Genomic DNA, 22340 nt, shown 5'->3' with positions numbered 1-22340 from the left:
GTTTTGGAGGTGGTGGAGGGAGAGACTACTTGTCTTGAAGTGTTAGTGAAGAACAAGAAGCGTACTTGAATCATTGCCAAGGGTCGTGGCACTAAGGGTGTGGGGAAGGCTGCCGAGGCAAGCAAGGTGAGGAGAGCTCTTAGAGAAGTTGAGGATCTAATTTTGTTTATATTTTGCTGATCATTTTGCTCCTGGAACTCTGATGCAGAGGTCATGGTGAGGATTCAGGGGTTGGAAGCAATTAGAGATGGGGCTGATTAGAGTAGGGCAAGAACAGAGCCATTTGGGGCTGAAGCTCAGAGGGGTGGTGAGAGAGCACTTGGGAGCTTGGGGCCATTTGTAAGGGTTGACAGAGTGGGATAGAAGAGCAGCTGTGCCTCAAGGCAGGGTTTGGTGGTGAGGTCTTGAATGTTGGCAGGGTGGGGATAGATGAAGTCTTGACAGGAACACTAGTGCTCTGGGACACTGGTCACTCCTGATGATGTGGAGGCCGGGGGAGGGTCACATTTCGTGACACCAACTTCAAAGAATTAGTGTGAGATGCTGTTTTCACATTTTCTAATCTCATTTTTTTCCATTCCCAGATACTGCAAAAAGCCTTTGACTTCAAACTGCACAATTCAGATAGCAACGCCTGGGAAAGGCAAGAAATCAACACCAAAACCCGTCCCTATTCTAGCAGCTGGTTTCTGCTCCGACAAAATGTCATTGTTGCTTGTATATGGCAGTTGGTTTCAGCCCACCATTGAGCGAGTGGTACGTAGCTGCTCCTCTGGAGTAAAGCAGTGCAACATCAACATGTCTGTGGAAGAGAATGATTTAAAAATGATATATTGGTCTGCTTATTGGAATACTTAAGAAGATGTCATATGTTTCCACTTAACTGAAGGACTTTTCAGTGGATGGTTTATTTTAACTTGTGAGAACTCTGTTTATAGTTGGTCCTTGAACAACACAGTTTTGAACTGTGTGGGTCCACTTATGCATGGATTTTTTCCAATAGTAAATACTACAGTACCTCACCATCCAAGGTTGTTGAAACCACAGATGCGGAACTATGGATACGTTATAACTATGAACAAGTTATAAGTGGATTTTTGACTGCACAGAGGGTCGGCGCCCCTAACCCCTGCATCGTTCAAGGGTCAACTATGTAATTTTACTTAACCCAGTATATCCAAAATATCGTTTTAATGTTTAGTATAAAACGTTATTTGAGATATTCTGCCCCCCTTCTTCCTTTATTTGGTATTATGTCTTTAAAATCTGGTGTATGTTTTTCACTTACAAGCCCATCTCAGTTTGGACTAGCCACATTTCAGGTGCTCAGTAGCCACAGGTAAATCTTAATAAGAGATCCTGTAGTAATAGCATGCATTGAGTATTCTAAGTGGAAATGTAATGGGTGGGGCAGTGGTTTAGGTTTTTTGATTACAGAAGTTTCTTTGGAGACTTTTGGTGAGTTACTATGAGCATGTCCAATAGGTGAGAGACTGTGAGAGGAATATCTCTTGCTTAAGCAATCTCTTGTTGAGTCTATTTAAAAATACTTCTTACTTTAAAAAAATGTAATACATGGTTATGGTGTGACAAAAAAGGGAGAGAAGTGTTAAACTGTAAACATACGTCTCCTTGCCATACGTGGATCTCATAACCTCACTCTCCAGATGCAGCCTGTTTCCTGTGTGCTTTGTGTCTTTCCAGATATTGATTAGGTGGGTATAGAGAATTACCTATAACTTTAAAGCCTTGTAGGTACATATGTACTTAGCTGCATCTCACTTCCCCTCCTGTTTAATACCATATCAGGACATAGAGATTCACCTTAGAGCATTTTATTAATCAGCATTGCTTGTCTTTGACTAGCTTGTGGAAGGATAGCAGTAGGAAATTTAGGGTAGGATCAGTCTTTTTTAGGATAGATTATAAGATGATGAGCTAATAATGTTTTCTTTAAAATCTGTTACGTTTTAAATGTCAGTCTTTTAAAACTGCGTATGTGAAAGATTTGAGCAGTACATAACTGAAGAAAGTAAACATTATGCCTGGTATCTTCAGAGTTTACCCATTTTCCTCATATGGCATCAATCTGAATGGTGATCAGTCTGAGTGACCAGGAGTTTTCTGTGGAAGCCTTCTATACTTTTTTGTATTTTTATAAAAATGCATTTCTTTTTCACTTTATTCTTACTCTCAGTTACTTTGTTTGACACTTTTTTTTTTTTACCTTCCACCCCCTTTCCCTCTTTAAAATTCTATTCCCAGGCTTTAAATTCCAAAGAACCTCATATGTGTTTAGTAAGAGATATTTCAATCTGCTGGGCCCCAAAAGTAGAAACAGCTATAACAAAGGTGAGTGCATTTCATATTAGAAGTTAAGAAAAAAGATATTTGAGTGAATTGAATTGTTATGTAATACTATGTTTAAACTCTTAAAATCCTCTTTATGATCTTGTCTTAACAAATTTTGTGGGATTAGGTTTTAGATATTAAGACTGTAAAACTTTTTTCATTTCTGTGCTCTTGATTTGTTGAACGAATGAGTGAATAGGTGACTAGAAGTTGAAGACCTTGGATTTATTTAATTCTTCCTCCTCTACCCCACCCCCAGTGCAGGATCACTGAGTAAATATCAGTATCAAATTTATCAAATTATTTCATCAATTTATATACTTAAAGGGGCAAAACTTTGTTGAGAGGAATGCTGTATTTCAGGGTGGAATAAAACCTAAATCCATGATGGGGCTGGAATTAAATACCAGATATAAGAACATTATTGTCATGCTTTATTTTGAATATAATGTGGCATCTACATGGAGACATGTGTTTGGCAGTCTAATGAAAAAAAGGAAAGCCAAGACATGCTATGATGACATTCAAATGGTTTCGCTTCTGGCTGAGTTTCAGAGATGACACCTTTCTCTTGGCTGTCTGAGCATTTCTGGCAAAGATCAATTATTGGAGGTAGTCATAAAATGTACAGCTTCACTCTTTAACGTTTTTTTAAAATTATTTATTTATTTTTGGTTGCTTTGGGTTTTTGTTGCTGCGCGTGGGCTTTCTCTAGTTGCGTCGAGCGGGTGCTACTCTTCGTTGCAGTGCGCGGGCTTCTCATTGTGGTGGCTTCCCTTGTTGCGGAGCACGGGCTTCAGTAGTTGTGGCACGTGGGCTCAGTAGTTGTGGCTTGTGGGCTCTAGAGCTCAGGCTCAGTAGTTGTGGCACATGGGCTTAGTTTCTCTGCAGCATGTGGGATCTTCCCGGACCAGGGATCGAACCCCTGTCCCCTGAATTTTTAAGTCAGTGTGTCATTGCGTGATCTGTAGATTTTGTTTTTCTTGGTTCTTACTCTTACATGTTGCAGGCTTTAAAACAATGAATGTTCAGATTATACTTAAATGCCAGTATTCAATTAAAATATATCTTTAATTCATATCCTATTGAGTTAGTTACATTAAGTTTTTCAGTAGGAAAACCTTTTAAAAGCTGTTAGTTTTCTCATTGGGGATAAATCTTGCAAAGAGTAAGACAGTTTCCTTTGTCACACCCCTACTATTCCTGTTTAACAGGTGAGAACACCAGTGATGAATTCTGAAGCAAAAGTTCTGGTGCCTGGGATACCTGGTCATCATGCAGCTATCAAGCCTGCTTCTCCACAGACTGAGGAAATAGAGAGCAAGAGGAAATTAGGGGAAAAGGAGGTAATCCACTCATTCTGACCATTTTTGAGTTTGAAATTTAAGATTACTTGGGAGATTCTAAGAATTATATTGGATGGAGCCAAAGCTGAAACTTCAGAAAATGGAGAGGACAAAACTCTTATTAACTGAAGAGGGTGCTCTTCTGGCCATTTGGTCATTGTTAGCTGGATAAGGTAATTGTAGATTAAGCCAGGACTTGCTGTGATGATTTTCATTGGGTTTCGCATGTTGCTGAGTTCCAGTGATGCCTTGTCTCTTGGCTGTCTGAGCATTCCTGGCTGGTTTAATGCTAGTTAGCCTTTAAAAGTGATCGTCATTATAACCTCTTAAAGTGCTTATAAATTTCATTTTTTCTCAACTCTTAAAACCCTCTTGTGATTACTGTACTTGTCTGTGAAAAATCCTCTTTTTTGTCTTCCATTCACTTGTCACTCTTGTCTAAGTAATCTAGAATTTTAACTGTTTTATCATTAGAGAAAGAGTGTTTCTTTACCTGATTTTAAATGTCTTGCTTTATTGGGGGTGGGGGGTTGGGGAATAACATTGCTGTTCTTAAAAATTGTTTCTCAATAACATGATATCTGATTTAAAAATAAGGTGTCAACTTCCTCTAGTTTGGCCTAGATCCTACCCTTTAATTTTTTCCTACCTTTTTAGTGTTTTTCATAAAACATAACCCAAACAGGAGGCTTTACCAAAGCCTCTCTGTTTGCTTTGGTAGTAATAGAACGTTCGTATTTTGATTGAGCTTCCAAGGGGCTGGCAGAACGTAGTTGTTAGATTTGCTTTCATAAGGGATTAGTTATGTACAAGTGAGTTTTTGTATAGCAAACAAACAGAAAAATAGGAAGACATCTTATAAATTTTGGGGGGAACGTAACTGTCTTTATGCTCTTTTGATAATATTTGTTAGCAAAAGATCCGAGGTTGATGGCAAGGGATAATTACAGAAGGGGAAGCTTTTGTGATTATAGGTCTTTTCTTGTGCTTTAGTAATCAGTTGCCTGATCCTTGTCTTTTTTGAATCTTCATATAGAGGGGATTTTATGAATTACATCTTCAAATCATGGTTTTCATTTTTTTTCACTGGAGTCTGGAAACTTGGATTGCAGGTATTACACTTGTCTACGACATTGGCCTTATGGTGATGAGATTCTATTGGAATGAGGAAGAGCGTATTTGTGTTTTTCAGTGTTGAGGTGTGAATCAGTCAGTGGCTTTTGTCTTCTGAGACATAAGCACAAAGTAATTTGACCAAACTGCTTTAGGTGTTGTCTCATATAACATTAACTGGTCATTTCTGTTCTGTAGGTTAGCATTGAAGAACGCCTGGGAGCACTGGATATAGATGCGAAAAAAGAAAAGGACACCCTTCCACAGACAAACAGTTTTCCAGTTCTCCTCACACAGGGTTTAGAAAGTAATGATTTTGAAATGCTAAATGTAAGTATTATAGCAGTTTTTAAATGAATTAAGATGGTTAATTTTTCTTAGAAAGTGATTGACAGCACATTTACAGAATGAATAGTCATGTTATGTAGCTGTCTTGAATTTAATGTTTTGTGAGTTTAGTCAAATATATATCACTTGGTGGCACTATACAGACAGTCACCAACCTACAAAGGGATTGTATTAAATTATTTTGAACCTGGAATGCATTTTCTCATAGAAATATTGTTGTGAATTGTTACTAGGCTCTTAGGCTTTAGTTCACAAAAGCCTTTATAAACATTGTGTAGCTGAATTATAATACTCAGCATTCTAGATCACAATTTATATTTTTTTCTGTAGGAAAATGCGTTCCTGAGTTTTTACTCTGGATTCCAGAAACTTAATTCCCCCTGGCCGTGAGAGGGGGCGGTGAGGTGGAACCTTGGCAATGGATAGGAGGTTTGGGGGAAAAATTCAAGAGGGTTGGGGGTATATAAAAGGGAGGCACTTAACGATTTCTGTGTTTGTAAGTTGGTGACTGCTTGTACGATGTTGCTTAATTTAGTCCTCTTAAATTCCAGAATTTGAAAGTGGTCTGTAGAGAAAATTTAAGTGTAAAAAATTGGACTTAAGCACTGCGTGATCAGATTAAAGCAGTTTATATTTGCTAAGTGCATTTATTCCTAGTGACTCGTAGTGATATTATGGTGCCACTTAGTGTAGATGTGACTTTAATATGCAGCCTATGAATAAGGTCTCTCTGACTTGTATTTTGATCTAAATGGGAATATCTTATATTTGTGTTTAAGGGGATTTTGCAAAACAGCAGGGGGGAAACCAGGCATATCTAAAAACCTGAACTTACCTTTAAAATAGTTTGTGAGTGTATGTATTTTGGGAGGTCAATTTTAGTTTAACATGGCATACAAACCTAGGTGAGGATTTGCTGAGAAATAAGCTATAGAAAACAATTGACAGTGTTTTTAAAATATAACTTATCTGCCATCATTGCTTACTTAACTGTGCTTTGAAAACTTCTTCAGTAGTACAAGTGAACCAGTTATTGTTTTGTTTTGTTTCTAAGAAACATTTCAAAACATTTAACAGTACAGTGGGCCACCATGAACCCATCACCCAGTTTCAAAAATTATTAGCACTAGCCAGTCTATCTATTATTGTTTTATCTGTTTGCTCACCCCCTACCCAGGTTACAGTGAAGCAAATTTCAGAACTATTATTTATTTCATCCACAAATATATCCCTGTTCAACTGTAACAATAGAAATTCCTTTAAAAAACATAACCACAATTCATTATCACACCTAAAAAGGTGAACAGTGATTCCTTAAAATCATCAAATATCCAGTTAGTATTTATCTTTCGCTGATTGTCTTGTAAAGTTTCTTTTTCTTTGCTTTCTTCAAAACTGGATCCCAACGAAGTCCACACTATTTGGTGGATTTGCTTTTCTGTCTTTTGCAATTTGGGGAAGCTAGGTTATTTGCTCTAAAGAGATTTCACATTCTGGATTTTGCCTCCTGCAAATCCATTTTACTGGGTCATTTAACCCAACAAGTATCATTTAATATACTTCTTGTCCATCATATTCCTGTACAGTGGTAGTTGGATCTAGAAGCTTGAAGAGATTCAGATTAGAATCATCTGGCACTTCAGATGTGACAGTGTGTACTTTTGTTAGGTGTCATAGAGTTGTTGGGAGAGTAAAGGAAATGATGTTTGTGAAAGCACTTCTTAAATTGTAAAGAATTGTACGTGTAAGATCTTTTCATTATTCAGGATTTTGAGGTGATACGTCATATTGTTTAAGTAGAAGTCAATAACCTTTAAAAAAAAAAAAAGAAAGAAAAACTAGAATATAGGAGTATTCCCATACTGTATTACCTGGGATATCATGCATTCTAAAGAGAAAGAGGCAAGTAAAAAAATAAACCAAATACTTTTTCCCCTGGAAAGTGTGTTCCTCATTTCCAAAGATAACCTTCTGAGGATATGTGAAATATAATAGGAGGTCATTAAAAATAGGAATGAAAGGGAACTTCCCTGGTGGTCCAGTGGGTAAGACTCCGCACTCCCAATACAGGGGACCTGGATTCGATCCTTGGTCAGGCAACTAGATCCCATGTGCATGCTACAACTAAGGAGTCCACATGCCGCAACTAAAAGATCCCGCAACTAAGACCCAGTGCAGCCAAAATAAATATTAAAAAAAAAAGAAAGAAAGAAGAAAGTGAGCAGTGTCAGGTATGCAACATAGGACCAAAGGTGTGGTTAAAAATCCCTGCTGTAGAACACTTGACATTAAAGTTTGTGGCTTTTTAGGAAAGTGGCAATTTGACCTAAAGAAATAGTCTATAGCTTATGCAAAAAAGATAGGCTTAGTCATTTATATAATTCATGGCACCCATAGGAGTTATAGATTTTTAAATATTTTAAAATTTTTATTTAAATTAAGTATTTCTTAGAAGTTCCCATTTACAGTAGTACCAAAAAATGCCTAGGATAAATCTACAAAAGATGTTTCTACCTCTACATTGAAAATTACAAAAATTGGGAGAAATTAACCAAGGCCTATGTTCATGCTTGGAAGATTCAATATTGTTAAGATGAGCAATTCCCCCCAAATTATTCTATGTATCCAATACATTCCCAATTAAATTCCAGCACAGCTACCTTTTAGAAATTCAAAGGACATGAAATAACCAAAGTAATTATAAAATGAAGAGCAAAACTAGGGAGCTTACCCTACCTGATTTCAAGAAAAAGCTGTAGTAATCAAGATTGTTTGGTATTAGTGAAAACATAAATATAGATTAAGGAACAAAAATAGTCCAGAAATAGACCACATGCAATTGGTTTTCAGTAAAGGTGCTTCTAAGTTGAGTCAATTGGGAAAGCAAAGTCTTTTCAACAGTTGCAGTTGAATCAATTGAATATCTATATGGAAAAAAATGCATCTCAACTCTTTCCTCACATCTTACACAAAAGTCTACACAAAAATAGGTCACAGACATAAATGTATAAACCAACCCTCAAAACTTCTAGAAGAAAATAGGAGAAAATGTTATGCAGATTTGCATGGAAAAAGCCTTCTTAGGTTCATCACAAAAAGCATGAAACACTTAAGGAAAAATTGGTCATTTGGATTTAATAAAAATTAAAAACTTTTCTCTTGAAATGACACTGTTAGGAGAATGAAAAGGCAGGCCGCAGCCTGGGGAAAAAAAACCAACTTATACATCAAAGGATTTATATCCAGAATTGATAAAGAACTCTTAACTCAGTAGTGAGACTCAACTCAAATAAAAAACAATTGGTAAATGCGTGAACACACATTTCGTAAAAGAATTCCAGTGGCCAGTGAGTGCATGTAAAGGTATTATACATCATTAATCATCACAAATGCAAATTAAAACCACAGTGAGACAACACTACATACCCATTATAGACTGATTAAAGTTTAAAAGACCAGTACCATCTATTGGGGAGGATGTGGAGTAACTGGAACTCTCATATCTTGCTGGGGGAATGTAAAATGGTACGCCTACTTTGGAGAACAGTTGGGCCATTTCTTAAAAGTGAAGGACACATCTACCATAAGATCCTGCCGTTCTACTCTTAGGTGTTTACCAAGAGAATTGAAAACAAATGTTCATACAAAGACTTGTACATGAATGGTCATGGCAGCCTTATTTTTAATAGCCCCAAACTGGAAAGAACCTTGAACACATGAAGGGATAAATTGTTATCTAACAATGTAAAGAATGTATATTGCTTCATCAGCAACATGAATGAATCTCAAACTTAGGCTGTGAGAAAGAAGCCAGACAAAAAAGTACATACAGTTTGATTTCATTTATAGAACAATTCTAGAAAATGCAAACCAGCATGTAGTTCAGTGGTTGCCTGAGGACGGTGGGGTGGAAGGGAAGGATAGAATGTAAAGGGTCCAAGGAGACTTGAGGGTGATAGAATGTTTATTACAGTGTTTGTTTCATGGGTAAATGTATGTCAAACTGATCAAATAGTACACTTTAAATTGTGCACTGTTATGTTTCAGTTATAATACAGTAAAGTTTAAAAAAAAATCCCATCTTCAGTATCATCTTCTTGCTACTTGTAGCTGTGGTTTATAGTCTTGGCAGAAGTTAATAATGCTAACTCCTCTATTCATTATCATTTTGCTTGGCTTGGGATAACTTATTTTTTTTGTGTATTTTTAATTTGAAAATTGTTATCATAGAGCCTCTGTCTTTAGTGAGCACAAGGATTATCTGAGAGCTTGTTACATTTTTCTGTCCTGCAGTTTGGAATAACTTCTAAATAGCTAGGCCATACATACCATTATTTGCCTGTGACAGTTTTGGTTTACACCTCTTAACTTGGTGTAATTACTAATAGTGACTCCTTTCATTCACAGAAGTGTCCCAGTTTGGACAACAAATTATCTGATCACTTAACATTTAGAGCACTAGAGGATTTCACAAACCATGTATTTTTCAAACCTTCAGCCCTACATTATGTTTCTTAACCAAGCTTTTGGTATAAATAATGTGCAGCAGCAAGTTCAAGATTGTATTCCTTGACCTAAAGTGTTACTATTCTACTTGGCCATTTAAGACAGCGAAGCCTGGTAGTTTGGTGAACATGCTGTGAAAATTGAGTACCTTAACAAAAAGAGATGCAGACATAGAAAATGGACATGTGGGCACAGGGGGAAGGGGGAGTGGGATGAATTGGGAGATTAGGATTGACATATACCCACTACCATGTATAAAATTGATAGTGGGAACCTGCTGTATAGCACAGGGAGCTCAGCTCAGTGCTCTGTGATGACCTAGATGGGTGGGAGGGAGGTCAAAGACGGAGGGGATATATGTATACATATAGCTGATTCACTTCCTTGTACAGCAGAAACTAACACAACACTGTAAAGCAACTGTACTTCATTTAAAAAAAAAAGTATTTGTAGACTAGTTCAGACAATGTTCCCTGTAACTTGTACATCATTGGAACTTTGTGATAGCTGATCTATAACAAAGACTTGATTTGAGGGATGTTTAGTATCATCAGACACCTTGTGAATTATTGTTTAACTTCTCAGCATACTTTGCTTTGAACCTTGTGTTCTGATTATTTGAAAATGACAATATTAGGACAGTCCATCCGTCAGTTCCCCAGTGATTATGTATAAAAATACATAATCTTTCTTTTGCATAATAAACTTTGTAATTATGTCAGTGATAGTTGTTAAATAGTACTTGATAGATTTAAGAAGGGTTTGGTATAAAGATATTTTTACAAGCAAATAAAATCCATAGGGAATTTTGAAAGGGTATGTTAAGACCATTAAAGTAGGTTGAAAATGAACTTTCCGCGTTTTTGCCCTGTAATACCTCTACTGATCATATCCTGAACATGATCTTTATAGCAACAACAGCCAAAACATAGCATGCACCAACCATTAGGGAAGTTCCTCTAGTTGTAAACTCTTTTGAAAGATAAATATTTAAAAGTATTAAAGAGGAAGGGGGTGGTATCTGGATTTTGAAACCTGAAAGGACTCATTTCCCACCCTCTCCTATAGATGAAGCATCTGGGTGGGGTTTGGAGAAACAGAAAGGCCTGCCAGAATTTGGACTAATCTGCTCTATCTCCTTTTCTATCCATACAACGTGGGGTGGAGACTGCGTTTCACCCTTAAAGTTTTTGACTCAAGCACTCATTATATGATCTTTTGATTGGCTTAAAATTTTATCAAAAACATTTAAAAGGTATGTTTCCTTGTAATGTGATTTTAGTGTGTTTTGCTCATTCTTGTGTTGATATGACAAGATATGTTTCATAAAACAAAGGTTTGAGAACTTCTCTAAAGTGGTGTATATACCTGTATTTAGATGTCGAGAGGTGTTCTTTTCTGTTTTATATCAAAAATTAGCTTATAAGAATTTAGAATTTGTGGAGCAGAAACTTGTTTAATGGAGTAAATGTCCTGATACTTGAAGCCTGTACTTGTCTGATAGCCATAAGACATAATATAACATTCTCCATTTATTCCTAATCTTTATTTGCTACAGTTGAGTATTGCTTGGTTTTTAAGATAATTTTTAGTGACAGTATTCCCTGTAGTGTCCTTAGTTTCTGAGTATGCTTATTTACATTTTTTTTTTTTTTCTCACAGAAAGTACTTCAAACTAGAAACTTAAACCTAATAAAGAGAACTGTACTAAGGATGCCCCTGCATGCTGTCATTCCATTGTTGCAAGAGGTAACTGAGTACGCTTCTCATTTTAAGGTCCTAATGCTATGACTCAAAGACAAAATCCAGTATTCAGAGAAATGGATTTGCTGTATGTAAGCAAGCAGGGTATTTAGAGTCGATGATAGATGATCACTAGATCTACTCAGACAAAATTTGCCTAATCTAGATTTTTTTCTATGTATTTTAAAAATTGAGATATAATTTACATACCTCTAAGGTGTCAGTTCAGTGTTTTATAATATATTACAGATTGTGCAATTGCCACATCAAAAAGAAATCCAGTACCCGCTAATCACTCCCCATTTGTCCTTAGCCCCAGTTTCTGGCAACCACTAATCTATTTTCTGTCTTTGTGTGTGTTCTGGACATTCATTCATATAAATCCTAGCCTAGATTTTTATCAGATAATTATTTTTATTTTGGGAATGTATTCCTAGATTATGTTAAATTGGTTGAACATTTAGGAGTTAGCAAATTTAAGAATAATGATTTCCTAATACAGTCTTTCTTTCCCTTGTTCTTACGGATGTGTTATCATGGGAATTCATGGAGATTGGCTGCCTCTGAAGTACTGTTGCTAATACTGTTTTTCTCCTCCTCAGCTTACAAAGAGATTACAAGGACATCCTAATAGGTAAGATGTTTAGGCGACTTAAATTGCTTTGATTTTATAAATATTTTAAATGTGATTGTTTAAAAACAGCAGTGTCTGGCAGCATGAGATTACATAGTAGGTAGCCTCAGATTCTAACTAATAAAACTCAAAGTGTCAGATATTGCTCTCTGCACTTATTTTAAATTGAATGATTCTTATTTCTCAGACTGTATTATAGTTTTTCCTTCCTTCAGAAAATTGGAGGTTTTTCAGCTTTATATATCAGGTCATTTAATGGGTTAGTCTGATTTAATAATTCAGGCCTAATCACGATGTGTAAAACTGGACATCTGTAGAACTTGCTCAGCCTCTGGTAGTTGCTTAAGACGCTACAAGGAAAGATTTTATATAACTAAATTTTGTGGGTCTTTTTTGCTAATTTGATGATTAAATATTTATATAAGGTGTTGATATCTCAAAGATCTCAGCTTGCACTATAGTATTATCAGAGTCTATAATATAGTTTTTCTTTTCTAAATTTTTTTTCGTGATAGGCTCCATTAGCCTTTGGAACTCACAGAGGAAATCTAAAGATTTCATTAATTAGGCCCGGCTTACATTTTTGGTCTATATTTGTCTTTTAATGTTGGTGTGGAAATCTTTTGCTGTTTGTACCTGATGATGAGTAGATGATGGGCTCAGATATGAGCATAAAATGCAAAGTCAGCTGAGCCCAGTTTACTGCCTTGGTATCAGCTAATTACGAAGTAAAGCATAGGTTTTATATCTGGAATTGAATTATTTTAGAGGAAGGGATTTTTGTCCTGTTATCTAGTCCATCCTACTACCCCCTCCCTTCCTCAAAAGATGAGTATATTACACAGACCTCAAATAGACCCAGTGAAAGAATGAACGACTGTCATATTCACAGTGGTTATTTATTAGAGTCATTTTCTAGATCTTTATAACTCCGTTGTATTTAATTTTGAATTTGTGAATATCAGTTGATTTGTTCTTTTTTTTTTCAGTGCTGTTATAATGGTTCAGTGGCTAAAATGCGTGCTAACGATCCATGCATCCTACTTATCCACAGTAAGTCTTTTCACCTGTAGTTGCTGAACAGTTTGGCTTTGATAAGGATCATCAACTGATGGCTTAACAAAACCATTTTCTCTCCATCTACCCTTTAACCATCAGCTGCTGCTTTTAAAGAATTTGTTTTTTCCGCAGGTGCAATGTCATGTTGTCATCATTGTTACCTTTTATAAACTGGCCCTTTTTTGGCCCAGATTTTAAAAGTAATATATATTCTGTAGAGAAGCTTGAAAAATACAGAAAGGACAAAAGTTACATACTAGTCCTCAGGTGTTTTTCTATATACATACCTGTTTAGCAAAATTATCTTTACATTGTATGTATCTCTCCCATCCTCTTCTAAAAGCTTAGTAGCTTTTTAAAGTTTATATCTATGCTAACGTATCTATATTACCTTGTGATAAAAATGAAATAAATATCTTAATACCTGACATTTTGCTGGGGCTGTCAGCTCTTGATTACCTATACAGATGGAAGGGAGGGAGCATAAAATCATAAAGCAACACCAAAAAAACCCCAGTTTTATATGTCACAATATGAGCTGGGTTATTGCCACATCATCAATTTAATTATAGTTTAAGCTAGAAATAAAATTATGCAGTTGACTCATTCTTCTTTTATTTGGTTATCTAGAACCTTACAATAGGTTTTCTTGAAAGATTTTAGTGGATAGTTGAAAATTTTTAATTACTCCTTAAACTATAGCTCTATCCTTCTTAACAGTTTCACCCAATTCTTGCCTGATCACTGTCCCTTGTTCTCTGTCTCAGGATCCTTTTCCTTCAGTAGTCTGAGATAGGAAAAACCATTGGTTAACCTGTTTTGAGTTCGGCAGTTCGTTCTTTGTATGTCTGTGGAGATCTCTGTCAGGATGTTAAAATGTGGGGAAGAGATAGGAAACAGTAAGAATGCATATTGGGTTTCCCTGCTTACAGAAATCTTGGGAGTTGGATTGGGGGCAGTGTCTGAGTGGCGTGGTGATGGGCATGGAAAGATTACCACAAGCATAGGATGACACTCATTTTGTGACTTCATTGAATTGCTTAGAAGCAAAAAGAGCCCTAGGTGGACTTGTAGTGAAATCCCTTCTGGAATCAACCCCTAAGTTATAACTACTGGAGTAGTAGTCGTATAACATTCTAGGTCAGGGCAAAATAGACCATGGAAGTATGGTACAGGGTGGACTCCAGTCCAAAACAGTTTTCTCTCCTCAGAAAACAGTGCTCTTCCCCCACCTTTCCTTCATTTCTTCCTTCCTTATCAGATATCTTTAAGTACCTTCTCTAAGTCAAGGACTGTGCTAGGCATGGGGGCTTTAGTAATGTACAGACACTCTCATTTTTACTGTTTAAAGTTTAACATTTGAATGAAACACTCTTATTTACTCTCGTGTCAGAGATAGGAGGGCAAGTAAAGGCTAATTAAAGGGCAAAGAGTGGGGTCCCTTTTTCTGAAGCTCTGGAGGGACAAAGAAAATTTCCTGCTTTAATTTCTGAAGTATAACTCAGAGGGTTAATTAACAGGAAGTATGTTTGAAATACCATAAGGTCAGCTTTGTATTCTGTCACTTTGTCCTGCTGGTCTCTGGAAGCTGTGAAAGCTTCCTCCAGCTGCTGGGACCTAATGGAGGTAGATAGTGTGATATCATCAGAGAGGAAGTTTCAGAGTGAAGCCCTTTTTAGCCCAGAGGTATGTGCTTGGGGTTACTCTTTACTTAGTGTCTCCTTTATATTGATCTTCTCTGAAATAATAAGATCAACACAAAGAAGTCCCACCCTGCAGTTTGTCTCTTCTTGCAGTTTCTCCTTCGGACCTTGCATCATTATTTTTTTAATGTATTATTTTTTTGCTGTTAGGACAGTAAAGACCTCTGAAAATTTGAGACGTTGCTAGGCTGTGTGTACACTGCCACTGCCACTGGAAGTGCAAGCATTTGTGGGGGCTGAATACTCAGGCATATCTGAGCATGATTTATATATTTGTCATCCATGTTTTATTATAATAGTATCAAAGTATCATTTTTTTGTTGCTGTTGTTCCTTAGTTGCCTGACCTGGTACCCCAGCTGGGGACACTGTACCAGTTAATGGAAAGCAGAGTAAAAACTTTTCAGAAACTCTCCCACCTTCACGGAAAGCTCATCCTTCTAATCACGCAAGTGAGTAAATCAGATTGTTTTGTGCTAAACTTTTGAATGCGATGGGAATGGAGAGAGGAATAAGGATTGTTTACCTGAATGTTGAAAGCACCCTGTTTCAGCAAAAAATTGGTAAATCAGGACCTAGTTTTTGACTAGGAAATGTTATATATTTGACAGTAAGTTTACTTAGTTCTGCCTGTGTCAGCTTTAACTCGGAGGTTCTCACCGTCATATTTCAGTTGTTAATACAGTTAGAGTGGTTGTGGTGCTATGAGCAACGAGTCACAGGGTATTTCTACAGCTTTTTGTCGCAGAAAGAAATTGGATTACCTTAAAAGTATTTTCAGCCTTTACGGAGTAACTCTTTCTTGTATTTGACGAATATGCCTTTTGCCCTGTATTTGATCTACATCGTGTTAAGGTCATCTGTTATAGTGGTTGCGGATGAGTTTACTGTTGGGGAACGTTGTGATACTTGAGATAAACTTACACTCTGCTTCACAATAGCACTTGATTATCTTTCAGGTTACAGCATCAGAAAAAACGAAGGGACCGACTTGTCCTGCACAGAAGGCAAAGGTGGTGTATGAAGAAGGTAAAGCTTGGGGCATAGGCTGAACATTTAGTTTTTCACATTGACTCAGTTCTGTGACTTTGTAAAAACATCAGTGTGAGATCATGCTTTGACACACACCTTCCCTAATAAAACGGGCAAGCTTGTGGCAAAACTGGCAAAAATGTGATCAAATTAAAAAAAGCGAAGGCACAAATATAATACAGAAACAAAAAAGGGCGTTAGGTATGGAAGAGATTTGAAGAACACTATGAACAAACTATGTCAATACAAAAAACCTAGATGGTGTAGGTAATTTCTTGGGAAACTTTAATGACCAAAATTGACTTAAAAAGAAATAGAAACCTAGAACAAGCTAATAGCTTTAAATTGATTTAGTCAAAACCTTTCCCCGTAGGGTACCAGACACAGGTTTTATAAGTGACTTTTACCAGTCTTTAAGGAACAAGTCATTTTTGTCACGTACAAACAATTTAGACATTTTATGAGTCAAAATCGGACAAGTATAGTCAAGAAAATAACATCTCAGGCCATCCTCAAATATCCTAAGTAGCAGATTGATTACAGAAGTGCTTAAGTAAAATAATATGTCATTACCAAGTAGAATTTATTTAAAGATTGTAAGATGATTTAGCATCAAGAAATCTGTTAATGTAGTTATTACCATGTTAACAGGTTATCATGAGCACTGTCTATTATTTTAATAGATATAGAAAAATAATTCAATGAAATTCTGTCTTAGTACATCTCATTATTTGATAATCTAGTCACACCATTGAAATATTCAGATAAGCAAGTTTACTGGATACCAAGATCTAGCAAAAAGGAATCAGTAGCATTATTATGTCTCAATAATGTATTGTATGTCCATAATGTCCCGGTTAGAAATGTCTTAGGAAAAAAGATCTTATTCACAGCAGCAACCAAAACTATGAAGTACCTAGAAATACCTCTAAAAAATGAAACAAAACCTTTATAGAGAAAACTATAAAATATAACTGAAGGACATAAAAGCATACCTGAATTAATTAATTATACTTTTTGTGATCCCCCCCCCCGGTTTTATTGAGATATAATTGACATGTAACACTGTGCTCGTTTTAGGGGGGTACAACATAATGATCCTATATGTATATATTGTGAAATGATCATCACAATGTTTAGTTAACATCCATCACCACACAGTTATAAATCTTTTGTTCCTGTGATGAGAGCTTTTAAGGTTGACTCTCTTAGCAGCTCTCAAATAAACGTTACAGTATTGCTAACTGTGGTCACCGTGGTGTACATTATCTACCCAGGACTGACTTATCTTATAATTGAAAGTTTGTGTCTTTTGACCTTCACCCATTTCCTCCACCCCTATCTGACACCTCTGGCAACCACCAATCTGTTCCCTGTATCATTGAATCTTGTTTTTGTAGATTCTATATGTGAGTGAGATCATACAGTATTTACCTTTTTCTATCTGACTTATTTCACTTAGCACAAAGCCCTCAAGGTCCATCCATGTTGTTGCAAAGGGCAGGAGTTCCTATTATTGCATGGCTGAATAATAATCTATTTTGTGTGTGTGTGACATTTTCTTTATCCATTCTTCCATCAATGGACATTTGGGTTGTTTCCCTGTCTTGACTATTGTAAATAATGCTGCAGCGAACATGGGAGTGCAGTTATATCTGAGATCCTGATTTCGTTTCCTTTGGTATATTTTTAGAAGTGGACTTGGTGGATCATATGGTAATTCTATTTTTAATTTCTTGGGGAGTCTTCATACTGTTTTCCATGGTGGCTGAACCAGTTTACATTCCCATCAGCAGTGCACAGGGATTCCTTTTCTCCACATCCTCGGCTTAGTTTTTTGTTTTTTTTTTTTAATTATTTTTTTAATTGAAGTATAGTTAATGTACAGCGACTTAGTGTTTTAGATGGGATTTTGTTAGGGTTTTGATACTTTGTCCTGATCAATGAGATCTTGATGGAATAGTATAATACATGTACTTTTATGCAGATAAGAATATAAACAATGTTCCTTCTTGGTTGATAGCTGAATATATTTCTAAAAATAAATTCAGGAATCTGATTCTTCTTAGCTTTCTGGGCTCTGTCCTCTGCTTTGATCACAAAGTTAAAGCTTGTTTCCCCCTTCTTGCAGAATCTTCTGAAGAGGAGTCTGATGATGAAATAGCAGATAAGGATTCTGATGTGAGTAATTTGTTTCCTGGTACATGAATCTGCCTCATATCTTTGTACCCTGTAAGAACGAGGCCTTCAATCATGCTTTCCTTGCTTAATATCTCTACCAGGATAATTGGGATGAAGATGAGGAAGAGAAAGGAGGTGAAAAAGATGAGGATGTTGACGAAGAGGAAGAAGAGGATGCTGAAGAAAAAGATGAAGAAAATGGTGAGGACAGAGACGTGGCAAGTGAAAAGGAATTAAATGGAGATTCTGATTTAGATCCTGAAAATGAAAGTGAAGAAGAATGAACAGAGGAACAAGTCAAATGAACTATGGAAACTGGCTCACCTTACCCACTGCTGCCGAGTTCTCCTATGGAGGGTTGTCTCCGTGACAGATGCCAAGGACCGCTGCACATTTCCAAATTCCTAATGGTGGCTCCCATGCCACTTTGCTGTCTTGAGCACCCCAGACTTAACTGTGTAAATAAGAGTTTCATTCAAATGTTAATAAACTTTACACAGCAAATAGATACATTTTCTGCAGTGTACTGACATGAGTGTCCAATATATGGTATATTTTTATAATGTAATATCCTGGTATGATTGGTTATGCCAAGAATTGATGTAAGTGAAGATAAAGACATTTCCCATGTAAGGGTCAAGAACTGGACTTTTGTGAAGGAGTCAGCTCTTATCTCAGGTTGGTATCTTTCATCACATCCTGGTATGAAGCAGCACTAGTGAAAAAATTTTAATTTGGTACATTTTCATAAAATGTGAAGGGATAAACTAAAGACTGGAGTAAAAATGATTGTGACTAAAAAAAATAAAATCACCAGTATCCCTAGCTTCTCTATTGACTGGTAATCTGATTTGAGTCAGATTGAATATTTGGAGTGCTTCCCCAAAACAACCACTTATTTTTTAAGCTGTCATGTGAAGTATTTTTTTAAAACACAGAAAAATTATGATAATTTAAAAACTAAAGAATTAGCCATATTGAGGATTTTTCTTGACTGCAAGTTGCCTGTAAAGAATCATCAGTGTATAGATGTAGAAGTGCTCGTTACCTGCAACTTTTTAAAAGATTCAGTTACAGCTGCTTTTGAAGAGGTTTTCATTTTTATTTAAATTACTAATGGGTCAAAGAACAGTTGTTTATTTTTTCTCTTTGGTTTTAGATATTAATGATAACCTTGTTGGAATTTTTTTCCAAAGAAAATATTTTTATAATTCCATAATTTAATGTGTTCCTTTTCATTACCCACTCTTGGCAGTGTTAGGGTATGTTTACCTTAAAACAAATCCGACTCAAGATTTTTTATGTATGTGTAAAGAAATATTTTGGTGTGCTACAAAAGCCTTCTCAAATTATCAGTAATTTTTTTTTGTTTGTTTGTTTTTTTAAAAGAATGAGCCAGTATTTGCTTAGTGCTCTCTAGGGAACATGCAGATGGAAGCTCAACTCTAAGAAAGGGCTGGGGAGATGGGTTTATTTTTCCCACGTGTGAATATGTAAAACATAAAACCATTATCTCTGAGGGACTTCTGATATCGGTGGCAGACAGATTTCTGTGCTCAACTAATAGAGCTGGAGCCATATAGAGCATCTTGGGAAAGTTAGAGTCAGCGACTGGTGTAATGTATAGTTATATTTGTCTATAAATGGAGCTGTTTATGGCAATTTAATACCATTCTCTTTGTAAAGTGAATAAATATTCATCTTTACCCAGTGCTTGTCTTGTGGTATATGTAGGGGAACACAGCCACAGGTTTGTGCTTGTGGTGTGAAGGTTTTAAAAAAATCATCTTACTCCACTAGCATTAATAGATAAATGCTTTCAAGGCTTTTTGGATAATCTAGCATTTGTAACAAAGTGAAGGAACCAAGAACTTTGTTAGGAGCTAGTGGTTGTTTCTTGCCCCGCCTGGCAGGGCCGCGCTCCCACCACCCGAGGTTGTGGTGGCAGTCACCAGGGTGCACGTGCCCATGGCTCAGGCCATGTCCTGTGGCCTGGGTCAGATTTCCCCCGCACCTGGCTCTACCTAGAGAACGGTAGTAATTGCTTACTGTTTCTTGTTTTAGACAAATCCAGAGTTAAATTACAAACTTGTTGCAAAGACTTTTCTAGTTTCAGGGTATTCCACTCCTAATCCAGACAACAAAGTTTTGAGTATGTGGTGGTGTCTTTTTTGAGGTTAATTTTTCTTCCTAGCTTTTTTATTTTTAATAATTAACCGTCTCTTCATGATCAAATCAAGGATCACGTATTATATTTGGCTGTCATTGCTTTGTTAATCCAGAATATTCCCCATTCCCGCTTGTGTGTGTTTCATGATTTTGATATTTAAGTCCACATAAATTAAGCTGTGTTACAGAATGTCCTATAGTCCAGGTTTGTCGGATTGCTTCCTTATGGTTAGATTCTCATTTAAATGTTTTTTGGCAAGAATACTAAATAGGTGGCGATATTTGAGGTTAATTTGTAAAAGTAAATTCTTTTTGGGCATAGATGAGTATATTAGTATGTTTTGATGTAAGTAGATGTTGAGGCTTCAGGTTTGGGATTTTTGAAGCCTTAGTGCAGAGGGATGTTTGAGGGTCAGAAATGGGATCTAGGGACTTCCCTGGTGGTACAGTGGTAAAGAATCCACCTTCCAATGCAGAGGACGCAAGTTTGATCCCTGGTCGGGGAACTAGGTTCCCGTATGCTGTGGGGCCGCTGAGCCCATGTGCCACAACTACTGAGCTTGTGCGCCTCAACTAGAGAGGCTGCATGCTGCAAACTACAGAGCCCACGCACCCTGGAGCCTGTGCGCCATGACTAGAAAAGAAAACATGCACACAGCAATGAAGAGCCTGCATGCCTCAACCAAGACCCCATGCAGCCAAAATAAATAAATAAAAAGAAATAATAAAAAGAAATGAAAAAAAGGGATCTGGGTAGTGAGATAATTTGGGTACATTGATGCTATATATGTAAGGCTGTTAAGATTTTTGTGGAGGTAAATTCTCAACAATGTACATTCATTCATGTAACATATTTATTGATTGTCTACTCTCAGATTAGTCCGTTGCTTGGTACATATACATCACTGAGTAACAGTGAATGACAGTGAATAACTAACTAATAAGGAGCTGACATTCTATCAGAAGTATGCAATAAACTAACTGTACAAGGTATAGGAGTAAATGAATTCTATATAGTATGTTAGAAGATGGTGACTTCCGGGGGGAAAAGAGTAAGGGTGTTGGGATTAGGGAGTGCAGTTGCAGAATTAAATATGTGATCAGGGTAGGGCTTATTGACAAGAGATTTGAACATAGACTAGGCGGAGGTGAGGAAGTTAGCTAAGTGGGTATCTGTGGAAGAGTGTTCTAGGTGGAGGAAATGGCATGAGCAGAGGCCAGCACATGTGTGATGTGTTGAAACCACGAGAGGAGACCAGTGTGACTGCAAAGGAGTGAGAGGTGATGGGGACTTAGGCCAGGGTAGTAGTAATGGGCTTGGTGATAGTTGGTTAGTTTCAGGGATTGTTTCTAGTTTAGAGCAAGCTGGGTTTCCGAGAGGTGTGAGGAAAAGGGGGGGAGTCGGGTATGACTTGCTGCAGCACCAGGATGAAGCTGTGGGTGGAGCAGCTTAGGGGAGGGAGATCAGGAATTGGATTGCGGACATACTAAGTTACAGGTATCTGTTAGGAATGCAAGTCCATGCCCAGTTGATTTGAGGGACGAGTTTGGATGGAGGGTCAGTAAAGCCACAAGACTGGGTTTGCTTCTCCAGGGAGTGAATGTGCATAGGAAGAGCACCCAGCGTCGGAGGAGAGGAGAAACCGCAAGGGACACAAAGGGGGAAGGTGAGGTAGGGGAAATTGAGGTTTACTTACTCTACCATTTTTAATTCTCGACATCCTTCAGCTGTAGTTTCTTTGAGCTGTAATTGATATTACTGGTGGATCCTTCCTGGCCGCAATGGCTTTTGTGATGCCCTTCATGTGACTGCTTGTTGATCCTTTCTTGGAAGGCTACTCGGGCATAACATTTGTTCTCTTAATGCAGTAGTGTTGTGGTGCCTTTGTGGCACCTAGGCACTGTCCCTCGTCACGTGTCCAAGCTGTACACTGGATCACAAAACCGGCGCAACGAGAGACCGCAGCGGTGTAAATGGACTAGCAGGCATCATTCGAACAGGAACACAGTAAGGAAGAAAGCATAGGGTAGGTGGCGCTCTCTCTTCTGTACGGTGCTGGCTGACTTGGTGTGAGAAAATGGAATTGTACTTGTCAGCACTATAATGAATATTCATATATGTGTGGGTAATTTTTAAAATATGAAAATAGTTCTG

General features: G+C 37.1%; 1 protein-coding gene and 2 non-coding genes across 3 annotated transcripts in view; all 3 read left to right on the top strand.

Moving 5' to 3' along the window:
• The window catches only part of WDR43 (WD repeat domain 43), a 47209-nt gene extending 27487 nt beyond the window's left edge, over positions 1–19722 (top strand). Inside the window, exons 8-18 of the mRNA XM_019943012.3 lie at positions 585–756; positions 2266–2352; positions 3567–3698; positions 5010–5141; positions 11328–11414; positions 12011–12042; positions 13032–13095; positions 15142–15255; positions 15763–15832; positions 17967–18016; positions 18118–19722. Of these exons, the coding sequence (XP_019798571.1) occupies positions 585–756; positions 2266–2352; positions 3567–3698; positions 5010–5141; positions 11328–11414; positions 12011–12042; positions 13032–13095; positions 15142–15255; positions 15763–15832; positions 17967–18016; positions 18118–18300 (1123 nt within the window). The 3' untranslated portion in view covers positions 18301–19722. The remainder of the gene's footprint in view (positions 1–584; positions 757–2265; positions 2353–3566; positions 3699–5009; positions 5142–11327; positions 11415–12010; positions 12043–13031; positions 13096–15141; positions 15256–15762; positions 15833–17966; positions 18017–18117) is intronic.
• Positions 2862–2939, top strand: LOC117308012 (small nucleolar RNA SNORD53/SNORD92). Its single transcript, XR_004521951.1, has one exon. It is a non-coding gene; the product is annotated as a small nucleolar RNA SNORD53/SNORD92 (small nucleolar RNA).
• On the top strand, positions 3895–3970 carry LOC117307955 (small nucleolar RNA SNORD53/SNORD92). The gene has a single exon (XR_004521896.1). It is a non-coding gene; the product is annotated as a small nucleolar RNA SNORD53/SNORD92 (small nucleolar RNA).
• Positions 19723–22340: the final 2618 nt, after the last annotated feature.

Source organism: Tursiops truncatus, chromosome 14, assembly GCF_011762595.2.
Source record: "Tursiops truncatus isolate mTurTru1 chromosome 14, mTurTru1.mat.Y, whole genome shotgun sequence".
In the NCBI taxonomy this organism is placed as follows: Eukaryota; Metazoa; Chordata; class Mammalia; order Artiodactyla; family Delphinidae; genus Tursiops; species Tursiops truncatus.
The sequence above is the reverse complement of the archived record's forward strand: the minus strand, read 5'-3'. Positions and strand labels throughout refer to the sequence as shown.